The 13,963-nt window shown below is 42.6% G+C and overlaps 1 protein-coding gene across 1 annotated transcript in view; it reads right to left on the bottom strand.

The window, feature by feature from the left end:
• The window catches only part of KCNU1 (potassium calcium-activated channel subfamily U member 1), a gene marked incomplete at both ends in the record, with an annotated part of 137,292 nt that overhangs the window by 71,397 nt on the left and 51,932 nt on the right, over positions 1–13,963 (bottom strand). The window contains 3 exons of the mRNA XM_081220789.1: positions 10,002–10,099; positions 10,239–10,328; positions 13,793–13,861. Of these exons, the coding sequence (XP_081076915.1) occupies positions 10,002–10,099; positions 10,239–10,328; positions 13,793–13,861 (257 nt within the window). The remainder of the gene's footprint in view (positions 1–10,001; positions 10,100–10,238; positions 10,329–13,792; positions 13,862–13,963) is intronic.

Raw genomic sequence — 13,963 nt, forward strand, 5'->3', positions numbered from 1 at the left:
ATGATTTGCATAATGTTGGAAGCTTCCATGATTATGGAAGTATGTCCATGGATATGGGGGCTGGAAGGCGCAGTCTCGTGAGGATGGGTGGGGGCTCCAGCTGTGTGTGCTGGCTGCCCGAAGGGAAAAGAACTGGTCCACATGATCTCTGGTTCCTTCAACTCTAAGTTCTATAATCCTAATGAATTTCACAAAAAAGTCTGAAAGTGTCCTCTCTACCAGGTTGCAGAGAGGGCTGTTAAGAACGTGCAACAATTACTGCCCTTTCTCCCAGCTTCTTTACTGCCTTTTCTCCCAGTTTCTTTGCTGCTTCAAACATTTGGGAGGAAAACCAAAGAATAAAATAAAACTAGAAAGTAAAGTCCCCTTCTCTCAAGGCAGTAGATAAGCAATTGAAGTTTCTCTGATTTCACTCTAAGAGCACTTGATCATTTGATTTATTTATATTTTAATCTATTTAGCTACAGCTGACAGTGTCCAAGTAATTATGTTTTCATATTTTAGGCAAGGGAAAAATGAAATGGATTTTTGCCTAAAGCCCTAACCAGACTGTTAATGGCTTGCCATGGCTTACTATGACTTCTTCTCTATGGATATTCTAAAGAGGGTTTCCGAATAAAGCATTAGACATCAAAAAAGACAGACACGGCATCTAAGACCTGTGGGTGACTGAAAAAAAAAATTAAAGTCCTATGCACGGCCAGCATCTTGATTATCTTTCTCTTTTCTTCAAGAAGTGATTTCCTTGACAGCTACAGGCAACCATTTTCCTTTCCTGGCACACGTGATAGGATTGCATATTAAGACATGCCTCATGTATGATTTCCATATGGAGAGCAATAATTCTACTCCTCTCTATCTCCCTCAGGAAATCTTATCATAGTCCAAATGAGTGAAATAATTCCTGCCTTATTTGGCTGATTCTGAATCTGCTCCAATTTACTAAATAGCTAAATTGTTGCAAAATTTAGTACCTACCAGTCACTGTGACACACCTAAGAAGTGATACCATGTATTCTGGATAAGAAACACTGCTCTCAGGAGCTGAAGCAGCAGCAGGACAAGAGATCAAGCCGATGCTCTCGTCTTGCAAAAGTAGGGATGACATTCATCCATCTATTTATTTTTTTAATTTATATATCTGTTCATGATCAGAACTTCAAGAAAATTCTTAGAGCCATGAAAGATGGCATGGATTGGCATGAAGAGAGGCTAGATCCAGGGAAACCTGGCAGGACTCTATTATAATCATTGGGACGAGAAATAAAGAGGGCCACGGCCAAAGTGGAGATGGACACCAAGGACTGGAGATAATGAAGCCCCACAGCCAACGGTGGGACTGACTACAAGAACAAAGGCAACTGTCGTGAATACAGGAATGCAGGATACTGGTGTGTGGTCTTTGTGGACTATTACCAGGCTGTTTTCCTTTCTGTTGGAATTGGGTGGACACGTGGTCCCTGGCCCTGCTTTAGAGAAGAAGAGGCATTTAGGAACACCTCTGCGCTCTCTCCTACCTACAGCCATTGGTGCAGGAGGAGAGCCAAGCTAGAGAGATGAGCTGGTAGATCCACTGCGGGGGTTAGAGCTCAACCTTCCAGGTTTGGAATGCTCATCCCTAGGGAACACTGGCTGGGCTGACTCCCTTCTTAAAGAGGTCATTTAGTCTGGGATGTTGATGAAAAAAATGACCCAAGGCAAAACCTAAAGAAAACTACGAAGTAGAGTAAATTCAAGTTTGGACCTCCTATTCAAACTATTTCTTATCATGTCTGCCCATCCCTGACCCCTTTTCACACCCTCTCTCCAATTTCCTCTTCATAATTCCCCTCTCATTTACGCGTGACTCCATCACAAACATTAACATTTTAAGAAGGAATCTAAAGCCTTTCTCAGTGGGTGAGGATTAGGGGAATTTGGACACAGCTTTCCTAAGGCCGCTCTCCCGCTGCCCACTCTCCATACCATCACAGAGACCACTGTGTGCTTCTCCCTGCCCTGCTTGAGGACCACCGCTCTAAAATCTTAGGCGTTAGAGAATTCAGTGCTGAAATGGCAGGCAGTGAACTGTTTAGTTGGAGCTGGGCAAGTTTCTGCCCAGTAACTTATCTAATTACATATGATTCCTCCTGCTCTTAAGGCTGGCCCTACCATGCATGGTCTTCATGTTCTGGATCCAAAACACATTGGGGAATGGGTTCAAATAAGTATAATCTACCAGGACTTCTCTGCCAATTCTTATTTCATCTGATATTCATTGATGAGAAAAATAACGAGATTCTTTTTTGAGTTTGTGTTCCCACGGGTTCTATGATAATTACCATATATGTAGTACTTACTATTTGCCAGGAACTGTTCTTAATGCTTTCTATATGAATAGACTCAACCTGTATACTCTTTATGTACTAATAGTCTCATTTAACCCCCTGAGATATGTAATATTATCGCTAACATTTTACAGAAATCTGAAACACTCTGAGAGCTTAAATAGTTTGCCTAAGATCACACAGCTAAGAAGTAAGTGAGCAACGCAGAATCCAACGTTTTTAACCACTGCACCTTGCTGCCTCTCTAAAATGTTAGATTATGAACTTAAGGGGAGAACCTCTGGTATGGTTCTAGCAGGAAAAAAAAAAGGAAGTGATCAAAGAAGAGGGATTATAAATCATAGAACATCAGAACTGAAAAGAGCCATAGCGGTGATGAGGACTGCTGAATTTCAAAAGGATGACACTGAGATCCCAGAGGTGATGTATCTTCCCTAAACTGCATCCAATCAGTGGCACTGCCGCCGTCAGAATTCAAGTCTTCTGACTTCTCATTGAGTACAGGAGGTGGAAGAAGTTGGTGGGACTGAGCAAGCTTAATTAACTCAACGAAGAGATAATTCTTTAAAGGGAGTGGACCGGGGATACATTTCATCTGACTCTGAAATGTAAAATATTCAACCTGGAATCTGAACTAACTCTAAGTCAGTAAATTTTCTATTCTGTCATCCAGTGGTAAGTTCCTTAGTCCTTTTAGAAAGCTAATTCTCTGGGAGAATTTCCAAGACATCATCATGACTTTTAAATCTATAAGGCCAAGTAGTCCCCTTCCACAATGATGTCCTCTTTGGCACATTTTTGGCTAGAACTAACTCTCCAGGTTCAAATTCACACACAAGTCCACTCCCCTGGCTACCAGACCCTGAGCGTTTCATGGTACTCTGCTGCCATCGTCTGGCAGAGTGAAGTAAGAACAGCTGGCTCACTCATAGCCTGCTATTTAAGAACCTTGGTACCAGATTAGAGTTGTCCTGGATGCAGTAGAAGTGGTGATGGAGGATCAGTATGGATCAAGAAGAAAAAAAAAATGATTCTACTATGAGAAGAATGAAAGGTTCTGGGGAAGATCAAATGCCAGATTATAAATTGAAACTCTTACTGATTCCCTAGATACTATAAATTACCTGTTATAGAACTGGGTGAAATTTGGCATATCTACAAATATGAATGCAGAGCTCTTTTCTTTAAACAAAAATCTTTCCATCTTTATACTACACCAACTAACTTCCTGCTTTAAAATATTTATAACAAAAACACACTTAAAAGTCAGCTAGGGCTTCCCTGGTGGCGCAGTAGTTGAGAATCTGCCTGCTAATGCAGGGGACACGGGTTCGAGCCCTGGTCTGGGAAGATCCCACATGCCACGGAGCAACTGGGCCCGTGAGCCACAACTACTGAGCCTGCGTGTCTGGAGCCTGTGCTCCGCAACAAGAGAGGCCGCGATGGTGAGAGGCCCACGCACCGCGATGAAGAGTGGCCCCCACTTGCCACAACTGGAGAAAGCCATTTGCACAGAGGCGAAGACCCAATACAGCAAAAATAAATTAATTAATAAAGTGGTTTAAAAAAAAAGTCAGCTAAATGATTATTCAATTTATAAAAGTTTTTTTGTTTTGCAAAATGACTGACAGCAGTGCATGCATATGAGTGTATAACTTACGTGCAAAAGTTTGATTTGTACACTGTTTACAGGGATATGTCTACTGCATGAAACAATGCTGAATTTTCATATGGGATAAAGATAGGTGTAATGAGATGATACTCTTAATGTATTATTTTTTTCTTTCTTATTCACATCTCTTTAATGGGACATTTCTCCATTTAGTCAGCCTCACCCAGTGCCTCAAGAATGATTCATATTGGGCCTCCCTGGTGGCGCAGTGGTTACGAATCCATCTGCCAATGCAGGGGACCCAGGTTTGAGCCCTGGTCCGGGAAGATCCCACATGCCGCGGAGCAACTAAGCCCGTGCGCCACAACTACTGAGCCCATGAGCCACAACTACTGAGCCTGCGTGCCTAGAGCCCATGCTCCGCAACAAGAGAAGCCACCACAATGAGAAGCTCACACACCGCCACGAAGAGTAGCCCCCGCTCACCGCAACTAGAGAAAGCCCACACGCAGCAACAAAGACCCAACACAGCCAAAAATAAATAAATTACAAAAAAAAGAATGATTCATATTGTTATAGAATGCAAAAGAGTCAATGTTTAACTTTTGAATCCCAAATAGGCTCTTGAAGCCCATTTAATTAACAGTATTCTTTAGAGTCAAGCGTTCCGTTGCAAGCCCTCTAGGTAATAGGGGTTTCAGGAAATGGCACAGGAATAGTTTCTTTCTATGCCCAAAACTGTCTTATATTTTCACAAATAAATTTAAAGAGTCAGAGATAGAGCCTTTAGTTCAGAATGTGGGATGGAAGCATGAAAAGTTCCATGGACCTGCTCCTCCATGAAACAACAGTAACTAGTGAAAACTGAAACATACACATGCAAGCCCAATTAAAATCTCTAGAAATTGTCCTACAGGCATGTAGCAAATGTAGACAATTTATTCAAAAAATTATACCAAACCTTAGGAAGAGCTACAAGAGCCACAGGCACTTGAGCCACAAACGGCTTCCTTTCCTCCAACCCCAACTAAGTGTGACAGAAGCTCCATTCTGGGCACGTGTGCCCGGAAACACAGAGCTACCCTTCCCCCCAGCTTCCAGGCAAGGGCTATGGTGTGTCTCGGGGAGGGGCAGGGCACCAGCATTTCTCGTTCTCCCAGCCCCATGGTGCAGAGGCTGAGTTTCAGGTGAGTACAACCAAGAGGATGGAGGCTCCCTTCCTCCACACAGCCCTCACTCATGGGGCAGAGGCCCTGCCCCAGCATCACAGGGTGAAAACCATGGGGCACTGAATAGCCTCATCCCAGCTTGCACCCAAGCCCAAGGCCGAGGTTTTACAGTGGGAGAGGCAAACCAAGATCAGAAGCTACCGTCACTGCCCAGAGACCGGCTCAAAAAGCAGATATGTCAATTCCAGATAGGTGGATGACCGTTTCTACCCCACAGCTCCTGGGCAGTGGCTCAGAGATTCTGGCCAGAGGGAGAGGCAGGCCACTGCAATAGAGAGCTCTGATGTTCTTCCCAAGGGAATTGGCTTTACTTGGAGTAGAGTGTGGAGAAGCTCAAGCCCAAGGATGTTCTTGAAAACAATGGTGATTTTGGTGGCAAATCATTAAGCGGATGCTGGTAGCTCCATGAGAGCAACGAGGTAAAACCATGGGCCAGAATTTACCACAGTGAACCAGGAAAGAGACAGCTAATAAGTGCCCTCTCAGGGTCAGAACAAACCTCAGACTAGCCTCAGAAACTACTCCTGCAAAGGGGCTCAAATTTAATTGGATAATATTGTAAAGCAATATCTGCCTCAGAGTATTGTCAAAAATAATAGTCACGGGCAGCCAATGAGTGTAGCCTAAGAGCTGGGTGTGATACCAACAGAGGCAGAGAGCTTAACAGAGAGTCAGGAAAGAAGACAATTAAAAACAGCCCAGGGCTTCCCTGGTGGCGCAGTGGTTGAGAATCCGCCTGCCGATGCAGGGGACACGGGTTCGTGCCCTGGTCCAGGAAGATCCCACATGCCGCGGAGCAGCTGGGCCCGTGAGCCATAGCCGCTGGGCCTGCGCGTCCGGAGCCTGTGCTCCGCAACGGGAGAGGCCACAGCAGTGAGAGGCCCGCGTAACGCAAAAAACAACAAAAAAGAGCCCAGTTAAAGCCACTGTCATCCCAGGGTGACTATGTGCATCCCAAGGCTATACTCTCTGATGGGCAACACCAGAGGCTTCACACTGCAGGGGAAATAGAGTTCAATGAAATAGTCCAGCCAAGCCACTAACCCACTAATCCAACAAGAAACGACAATACCACCCCTGGTGTCCAGAGGTGCTACAACGAAAAGTTTGTGCTTCAGATTATTTGAAGAAAATGAAAAGCCAAACCACAGGATGGGAGGAAATATTTGCAAATCACATATCTGATAAGGGACATGTATCTAGGATATTTAAAGACCTAATGCAACTTAATAATAGAAAGACAATAGCCCAATTTAAAAATGGGCAGAGGATTTGAATAGACGTTTCTTCAAAGAAGATATACAAACGGCTAATAAGATCCTTATTAAAAGATGCTCAACATCTGTAGCCATTAGGGAAATTAAATTAAAAATCACAAGAAGATACCACTTTACACTCATTAGAACAGCTATTATTTTTTTTAAAAAAAGGAAAATAATAAGTGTTGGTTAGCATGTGGAGAAATGGGAACCCTTGTTCTTGTGCACTGCTGGTAGGAACGTAAAATGATGCAGCTGCTGTGTAAAACAGTATGGTGGTTCCTCAAAAAATTAGACACAGACTTAACATTTGATATAGCAATTCTACTTCTAGATGTAGACACAAAAATTAAAAGAGGAACTCAAATAGATATCTCTGTGCCAATATTCATAGCAACATTATCTACAATATCCAAAAGTTGGAGACAATCCAAGTGTCCACTGAAAGATGAATGAGTAAACAAAAGGAAGTGTATCCACACAATGGAACATTATTCACCCATGGAAAGAAGTGAGGTACTGATACATGCTACAGCATGGCTATGTGAAAGGAGCCAGATGCAAAAGGCCACATACTGTATCACCCCCTCTTTATGACGTGGCCGGAAGAGGCAAATCTGTAGAGGCAGAAAGTAGGCTAGTGGTTGCCAGGGGTGCAGGAAGAGGAGGATGGGGAATGACTGCTGCTGGGTATGGAGCTTTCTTTTGAGGTATGGAAATGTCCTCAGATTGATTGTGGTGATGGCTGTGTAAATCTGCTGATATACTAAAACCCACTGAATTGCTGGACCCTTTAAAAGGATTTGGTACTTACTTCATAGTATTTGAATTATATCTCGATAAAGCTATCACCCAAAAATGACAGAGCCTGGACCCCTGAGAAAACACTTAGTCCCTCCCAACCAACACACAAACCTGGTGTCTCAGGAAGGTGAGAGGTGGTGAGACAAGGAACACGGGATAATTTTATGGTGTGTAAGGGGAGAAAATCCATAGGAAAACCCTCTTCATATGGATCCTGGTGGGCGCACTTAGAGGAGCAGTTAGTAACAGTGCAAGATAACTAGAGAAGAGCAGATGGCGGCATGTGTGTGTTGAAGCAGAAGATGGCCTGAGGGCACCACCTAGGTTCCCACATCCTGACATGCACACCTACGAATGTGGGGAGACTGGCAAATCCCACAGAGCAGAGAGACCAAAATAACATATGGAATAAAAAGACTAGGAGTAAAGGAAAAGGGGACTTTGCAGACCTCAAGACCAGAGGCTAAAAACTACAATGAGGTACCACCTCACACTGGTCAGAATGGCCATCATCAAAAAGTCTACAAATAATAAATGCTGGAGAGGGTGTGGAAAAAAGGGAACCCTCTTGCACTGCTGGTGGGAATGTAAATTGGTGCAGCCACTATGCAGAACAGTATGGAGGTTCCTCAAAAAGGAAACATAGTTACCATAGGATCCAGCAATCCCAATCCTGGGCATGTATCCAGAGAAAACCATAATTCAGAAAGATACCTGCACCCCAATGTTCACTGCAGCATTATTTACAATAGCCAAGACATGGAAGCAATGTAAATGTCTATTGACAGATGACAGGGTAAAGAAGATGTGGTACATATATACAATGGAATACTACTCAGCCATAAAAAAACCCCCAAAAGAATGCTATTTGTAGCAACATGGATGGACCTAGAGATTGTCGTACTAAGTGAAGTAAGTCAGAGAAAGACAAATATCTTATGATATCACTTATATGTGGAATCTAAAGAAATGATACAGATGAACTTATTTACAAAAGAGAAACAGACTCAGAGACATAGAAAACAAACTTATGGTTACCAAAGGGGAAAGGTAGGGGGGAGAGATAAATTAGGAATTTGGAAGTAACATATACACACAACTATATATGAAATTGATAAACGAGGACCCACTATATAGCACAGGGAACTATACTCAATATTCTATAATAATCTATTTGGGAAAATAATCTGAAAAAATATATATATGTGCGTGTGTGTGTGTGTGTGTGTGTGTGTATATATATATATATATATATATATATATATATATATATACACGCACATATATATAACTAAATCACTCTGCTGTACACCTGAACCTAACACAACATTGTAAATCAACTATACTTCAACAAAAAATAAATAAATTTTTTTAAAAAAGAAAATTCTATCTGAAAAAAAAGACCAGAGGCAATGGCAGGGACGATGGATTTCAGTACCAAACGACAGGAGGTGACCTAAATTCAGGAGGAACAGAGTCACTGGTTGCCAATGCAGAGGTCACAGAAGTTGACACTTACAGACCTCAGGAACCAGTAAGGAGGACTCTCATGAAAGGATGCTTGGCTGTCCACTACGAGAATACCATGCGGTTAGGCAAGTTTTCTCCTGCATTTAGATAGAATACTACCGGGGAGAAGAGAAGAGAAGAACCTTAGAGGGAAGGAGAGCCCTGATAGGAAATTCAAATTCTGAATTAAGTTTAAATGTTGAAACACTGGGATTTTACCCAAACAATCAACATACCTGGAAGAGACTAAGTTTCAAACCAGAAGTGACTAAGTTATCATGAATGCTCGAAATAACGTTTCTCTTCCTGCTTTAAGTGGTCAGGGTTGTTGGTGAGCTACCGAGTTCAGCTTGAGCAAAGGGGAAAGTTTCATTTCTTCATCACTGTGCCAGAATGAGTACATTGTAAGCTCCTTACAGTCCATTAAGGAATAGAGTACTCAAGGAACGGTTTTGTTCGCAACACTAGAAGAAGTGATACTTATGCTGGTGACAGAGGTGGTAGCTAATGCTACAATGGCAATCGTATTGCAATATAAATGTATCAAATCATGCTGTACAGGGCTTCCCTGGTGGCACAGTGGTTGAGAGTCCGCCTGCCGATGCAGGGGACATGGGTTCATGCCCCGGTCTGGGAAGATCCCACATGCCGCGGAGCGGCTGGGCCCGTGAGCCATGGCTGCTGAGCCTGCGCGACCAGAGCCTGTGCTCCGCAACAGGAGAGGCCATAACAGTGAGAGGCCCGCGTACCGCAAAAAAAAAAAAAAAAAAAATCATGTTGTACACCTTAAACTCATACAATGTTGTATGTCAAAGACATCCCAATAAAATTTTAAAAAATAGAAATAGTCATGAGGGGGTATCCTTATACCCAATGAAGCAGTCAGATACAGGCTGCACTTTTAGACTGAAGGTAGGAAGACCTGCGTGACGTAGAGAAAAAGCAACAGGCTAATCATCAACATGTCTGGGATTGACTTGGAAGGTGCCTCCAGCTGGCTATGTGACTTTGGACAAAATTACTAAATCTCTTTCGGAGCTCATTTGCATGGCCCGTGAAGGGATTGAACTAGAGAACTGTAAGGTTTCGTCCAGCTCTAAAAGACTGATTCTCAGGTCTTGGATGCCCAGTGGGGAAGTATCTGCCACTTCTTGGCCAAGTTCAAGTGGACACTGTCTTTTAAGAGATAGAGTCCCTCCCCTTTCCTTGGCCACGCCCCCAGAAGCTGGGCTGAGGACAGCCAGACAGAAAGCGCAGTTACCTGTCCTGTGTCGAGGATTCTTGCTTTCGCAGCTACATTTTCCAATTAGCTCGGGAGTATACACATCACTGTGACAGACGGCACAGTAAAAGAAGGCTCTGGACAATGAAAGCAAATCAAGAATGACTTATGTGAGGCTTCATGCTAAGGAAACACGGGGCTGACTCAGTCTGCCTGTCATTAAGGTGTATTCGCTTTAGGACTTTCTCCCCGTTAAAGTAATAAAAAAAATATTACCTTCTGACATCCTTTGCAGATTCAGCAATAAAGAATCCTAGTGTGTTCTTACGGAGCTTAACTTGAGCAGGTGGATTTAGTATCAGCCCACTGGAAACAGAAAATAATACAGTAATTTTCCCCTCCAATTTCTGGGGCAATATCTGTTTTTACCAAAGGATTCTCTAAGTTGCAGAGTTAATAGGACTCAATCTCTTTTTACTGCCAAAATTTACAGCAGAAAATGTGAATCTGACTGCATTTAATTCATCGACTGCTGCTGAAAATACTGAGGGGGGCCAGGTCATAACCCAATTGCTGAGCTGCATACGCTCCCTGGACTGTGTCCTGCATCAGAAATGGTCAAACCAATTCAGATGCAGGAAGCCTTGCTAACTTAAGCTACCCAAGGCCAAACAGGCCAAGGCCACACGGTTGCTAGTCTTCCGGTCATCCTAGTGGTGTACTAAGCCTTAGGCTATTTGTCCTTTAAAATTAAATTCATCTAATTAACTAGCTGGATTCAAAAGTTCCTTTTAGTTGCCTATACAATTTTTGAACTTGTTTATCTCTGACTTCACTTTTGTGTATCTTGATTGCAAGATTTTTGAGAGCAGGAACCATGTGAATTGTTTCTATTTCTACACTACTTGAATATTTTGATTGTCTATTTTATTATGGTTTTGTGTGTTGGAAAACGCTGCCTTATAAACTTCATCCATGATATTTTTTGATAGGGTGCTCCACTATGACTATCTGAGTTCCTCACATTTCTCCCTGCTGGTCAGGATCTCCCGTTTTCATTTCCTTTCATTCAGACCTCCAGCATGGTGAGGTCTTACAACCCTATACCTCCCCTCGCTTCGTTTGTGGGTGATCAAAGTACTTCTCCTTTAAAACACACCCCTCCTTTCGTATGCACACTGGAAAGAGGTCAAGTCTTCCTTTGGGCAAAGCTTAGTCTGTTGTTAGGATATTCCAAAGTAACGTGCAGGTGTCAGAGCCTTACAAAAACAAAAGAGCTTGTGCAACAAGAGATCTTCAGCTCTATGCCAAGAGCAAAAGATGCTGAAGAGCTGAGTTCAAGCAGATGACTGCATGAGACATCGTGTGTCACTTTCTGAGTACTGACTGACACTAACATGTCATTGGAATCACTGTTTTTAACTTTGAAAAGGAAAAGACATGGATTTGTGCCTCCCCCGCCCCAGTATCATAGGTTGATATTCACTACCTAACAAGCATATGTTTACGTTGTATCTTCATACCTCCTCTTCTAAAGGCAGGGTCCTCTGAACTCACGTTAAATGCTTAGTTCTGAAGATACTGTCGTAATAATTTCTCTGGTTGCATTTGAAAGAAGAGGTGAACATCTTTCAAAGAAGTTATTGTTTGATCCTCCCTCCGCTCCCTTCATGAATCACAGCCAGCTGCTCTACTAGAGAATGCAGGCCACTGGAACTAACTCAGAACATTCTCTGACTGGGCTCAGATCCAGCTTCACCTCTTACTGGGTGACAAATTATTCCCTAAGACAGATCCTGAGGATTATCCAGAGCTTTTGCACATCTTAAGAGTCTAGTCAAGTGCATCAATTAGAAGAAAAAATAAAAGGTGAGAAAAAATAGGTTTTCCCCTAGTTTTTCAATATACTTGCCTGAGGCCTAGCTTTGAGATGCCCTATTTCCTTCCATGTACAGTGACTGTGGTGGACTTAGCATAGCCTGGTGATCAGAAGTGCCCCCAGAGTAACTCACATTCTCGCTTGGCCCCTGGGTGTGGTGCAAGCTTGGGGGAATTATGTAACTTTTCTTGGCTTCTCCTCTGTACAAATGGGGCTAATTGTACCCTTCTTACAGCACTGTCGGGAGGATTCGGGAGTTAATGTAAGGGAAGTGCCTACAGCAGTGTTGGTCATGGAGTAGCAATCATGTAAGACTGCTCTTACCAGTATCTTTGCCAAATCAGGATTTAATTCTTTTCATGCATCTGACTCTTTGGTGAGAAACCAAAATTAAATGTATGTGGGAGCAGCTGCCTCTTTTATTGGAGGTAGATGTATGCTAGGTAGTAAATAGCACCAGAACTTCTTGAATATATGTAGAACTTAGTTGCTTATTCATGTTTCTGGTCCACAATGTCCTGACAGTCATTCTAATAAAGTTTATAGAAATCTAGGATGTTAAATGTGGAAAGGACATTAAGAGCATTTGGTGTAAGTTTCTGAATGCCAGTGAATAAAATGACTATATCATGGGGACTCAAAAAAATTCACAGATTTTGGTTTTATAAAGTCTGAAGTGAGGTTTTGAATTCTATGTCTTTCAAACTTTGCAAATAATTCTGATGCATAACCCAGGTCACTGAAGGCCAAAAATGTTAAAACCTGATCAAGTTTCGGGCTGGTCTGAAACCCAAACTACCTGGCTCGTGAGGCTAAGATACCATCCTCTTTACTCTCACCTATTTCCAGTAGAAAGGGCACTTGTACATGGGTTTCGATTTCGAGATTTCCATGAGCACGGCAGAATTGTTAAATAAGATTCAGCCAGCCACATGGCACTATTCTTTACTCTCCTTAAGCACTTGCTCTGTACCGTATCCCACTGACCCCTTTGGCTCAGATACCTTCTACATCCTAACTGACACACTGTTTCTTCTTTCTAGCCTTTCGTATACTTTGTAGTCTCTCTGATATCATTCAAAATTATTGAATTTTGACTGTTTCCCTATGATTTTAGGGTTCCTGGTAATGTCAGTCTTCAAGCTGGAAGGGGTCTTAGGGATTAATTAATGTGACTGCCTCATTTGACAGGTGGTGGACGCTTCTCTACGGCCACTGGGCTGGCAAATCATAATCAGGATCAGAATCTAGTCTATTGATTCCAATTTAATTCAAGGTAGTTTTCCACTAAAAAACACAGAAGCCAACATAAGTGTTTCTTGTTCCCCATCCCACTTAAGCCTCACTTTTTATTTTTCAGCATCTTTTATCTCTATATCACTGTGGCTGATTCTGGACTTTCTTTTTTATTATACGATAACTTCTCTTACTTCTTATATTATTCAGTACGCATTTTCAGGAAATGCTGATGGTCTGATAGGTTATCTCTTTCCTTTATCAACAGCACACTTTGCCCAGCAGGCCAAATTCCCATTTTTCCATATTTTGTGGATTAGTTTCTAAGGCTAGAGTTTGTGGGAACATTTTTACCACAAATAATTCTATTTCATGGTATGGTTTCATGGTCAAGACTTACAAGATCTGGTAATATACCGAGGAACAGATCTGAGAAGGTGACCATTTCTTCTGTCTCCTTATCATGAGACACAATTGGGGCAAGGCCATAGGAACAAAGGCAGAGCTCCTGCCCACCCACTAGGGTAACCATTCTAACTAACCTCAATCATTAGAGACAGTATTAAATGCACCACAGCAGGCTGCGTGCCTTGAGAGCCTGAGGCTGGCTCTCAACAAATAGCAAAAAGCTTAGTTACGGCTGTATGTTTGGAAAAATCTTAATCATAAAGATTCCCCTCAAAGACTCTGAAGCAATTTGAAGTCTCATTGGTACCAGTAACCGTGACACACGGACTTGTGTTCGATGGCTATCAGCATGAGGTGCATCTTCACAAAGCAGAGCCTGGGAAGGAAGACAAGCAATTGTGAGGCAAGAGAGGACAGCGGAGCACCAGTTCACAATAATACGACGGACACTCTGTGCTCTTTGCCTGGGAGGACACCA

The sequence above is a fragment of the Mesoplodon bidens genome (assembly GCF_964165515.1).
Source record: "Mesoplodon bidens genome assembly, chromosome: 20".
NCBI classification, from domain to species: Eukaryota; Metazoa; Chordata; class Mammalia; order Artiodactyla; family Ziphiidae; genus Mesoplodon; species Mesoplodon bidens.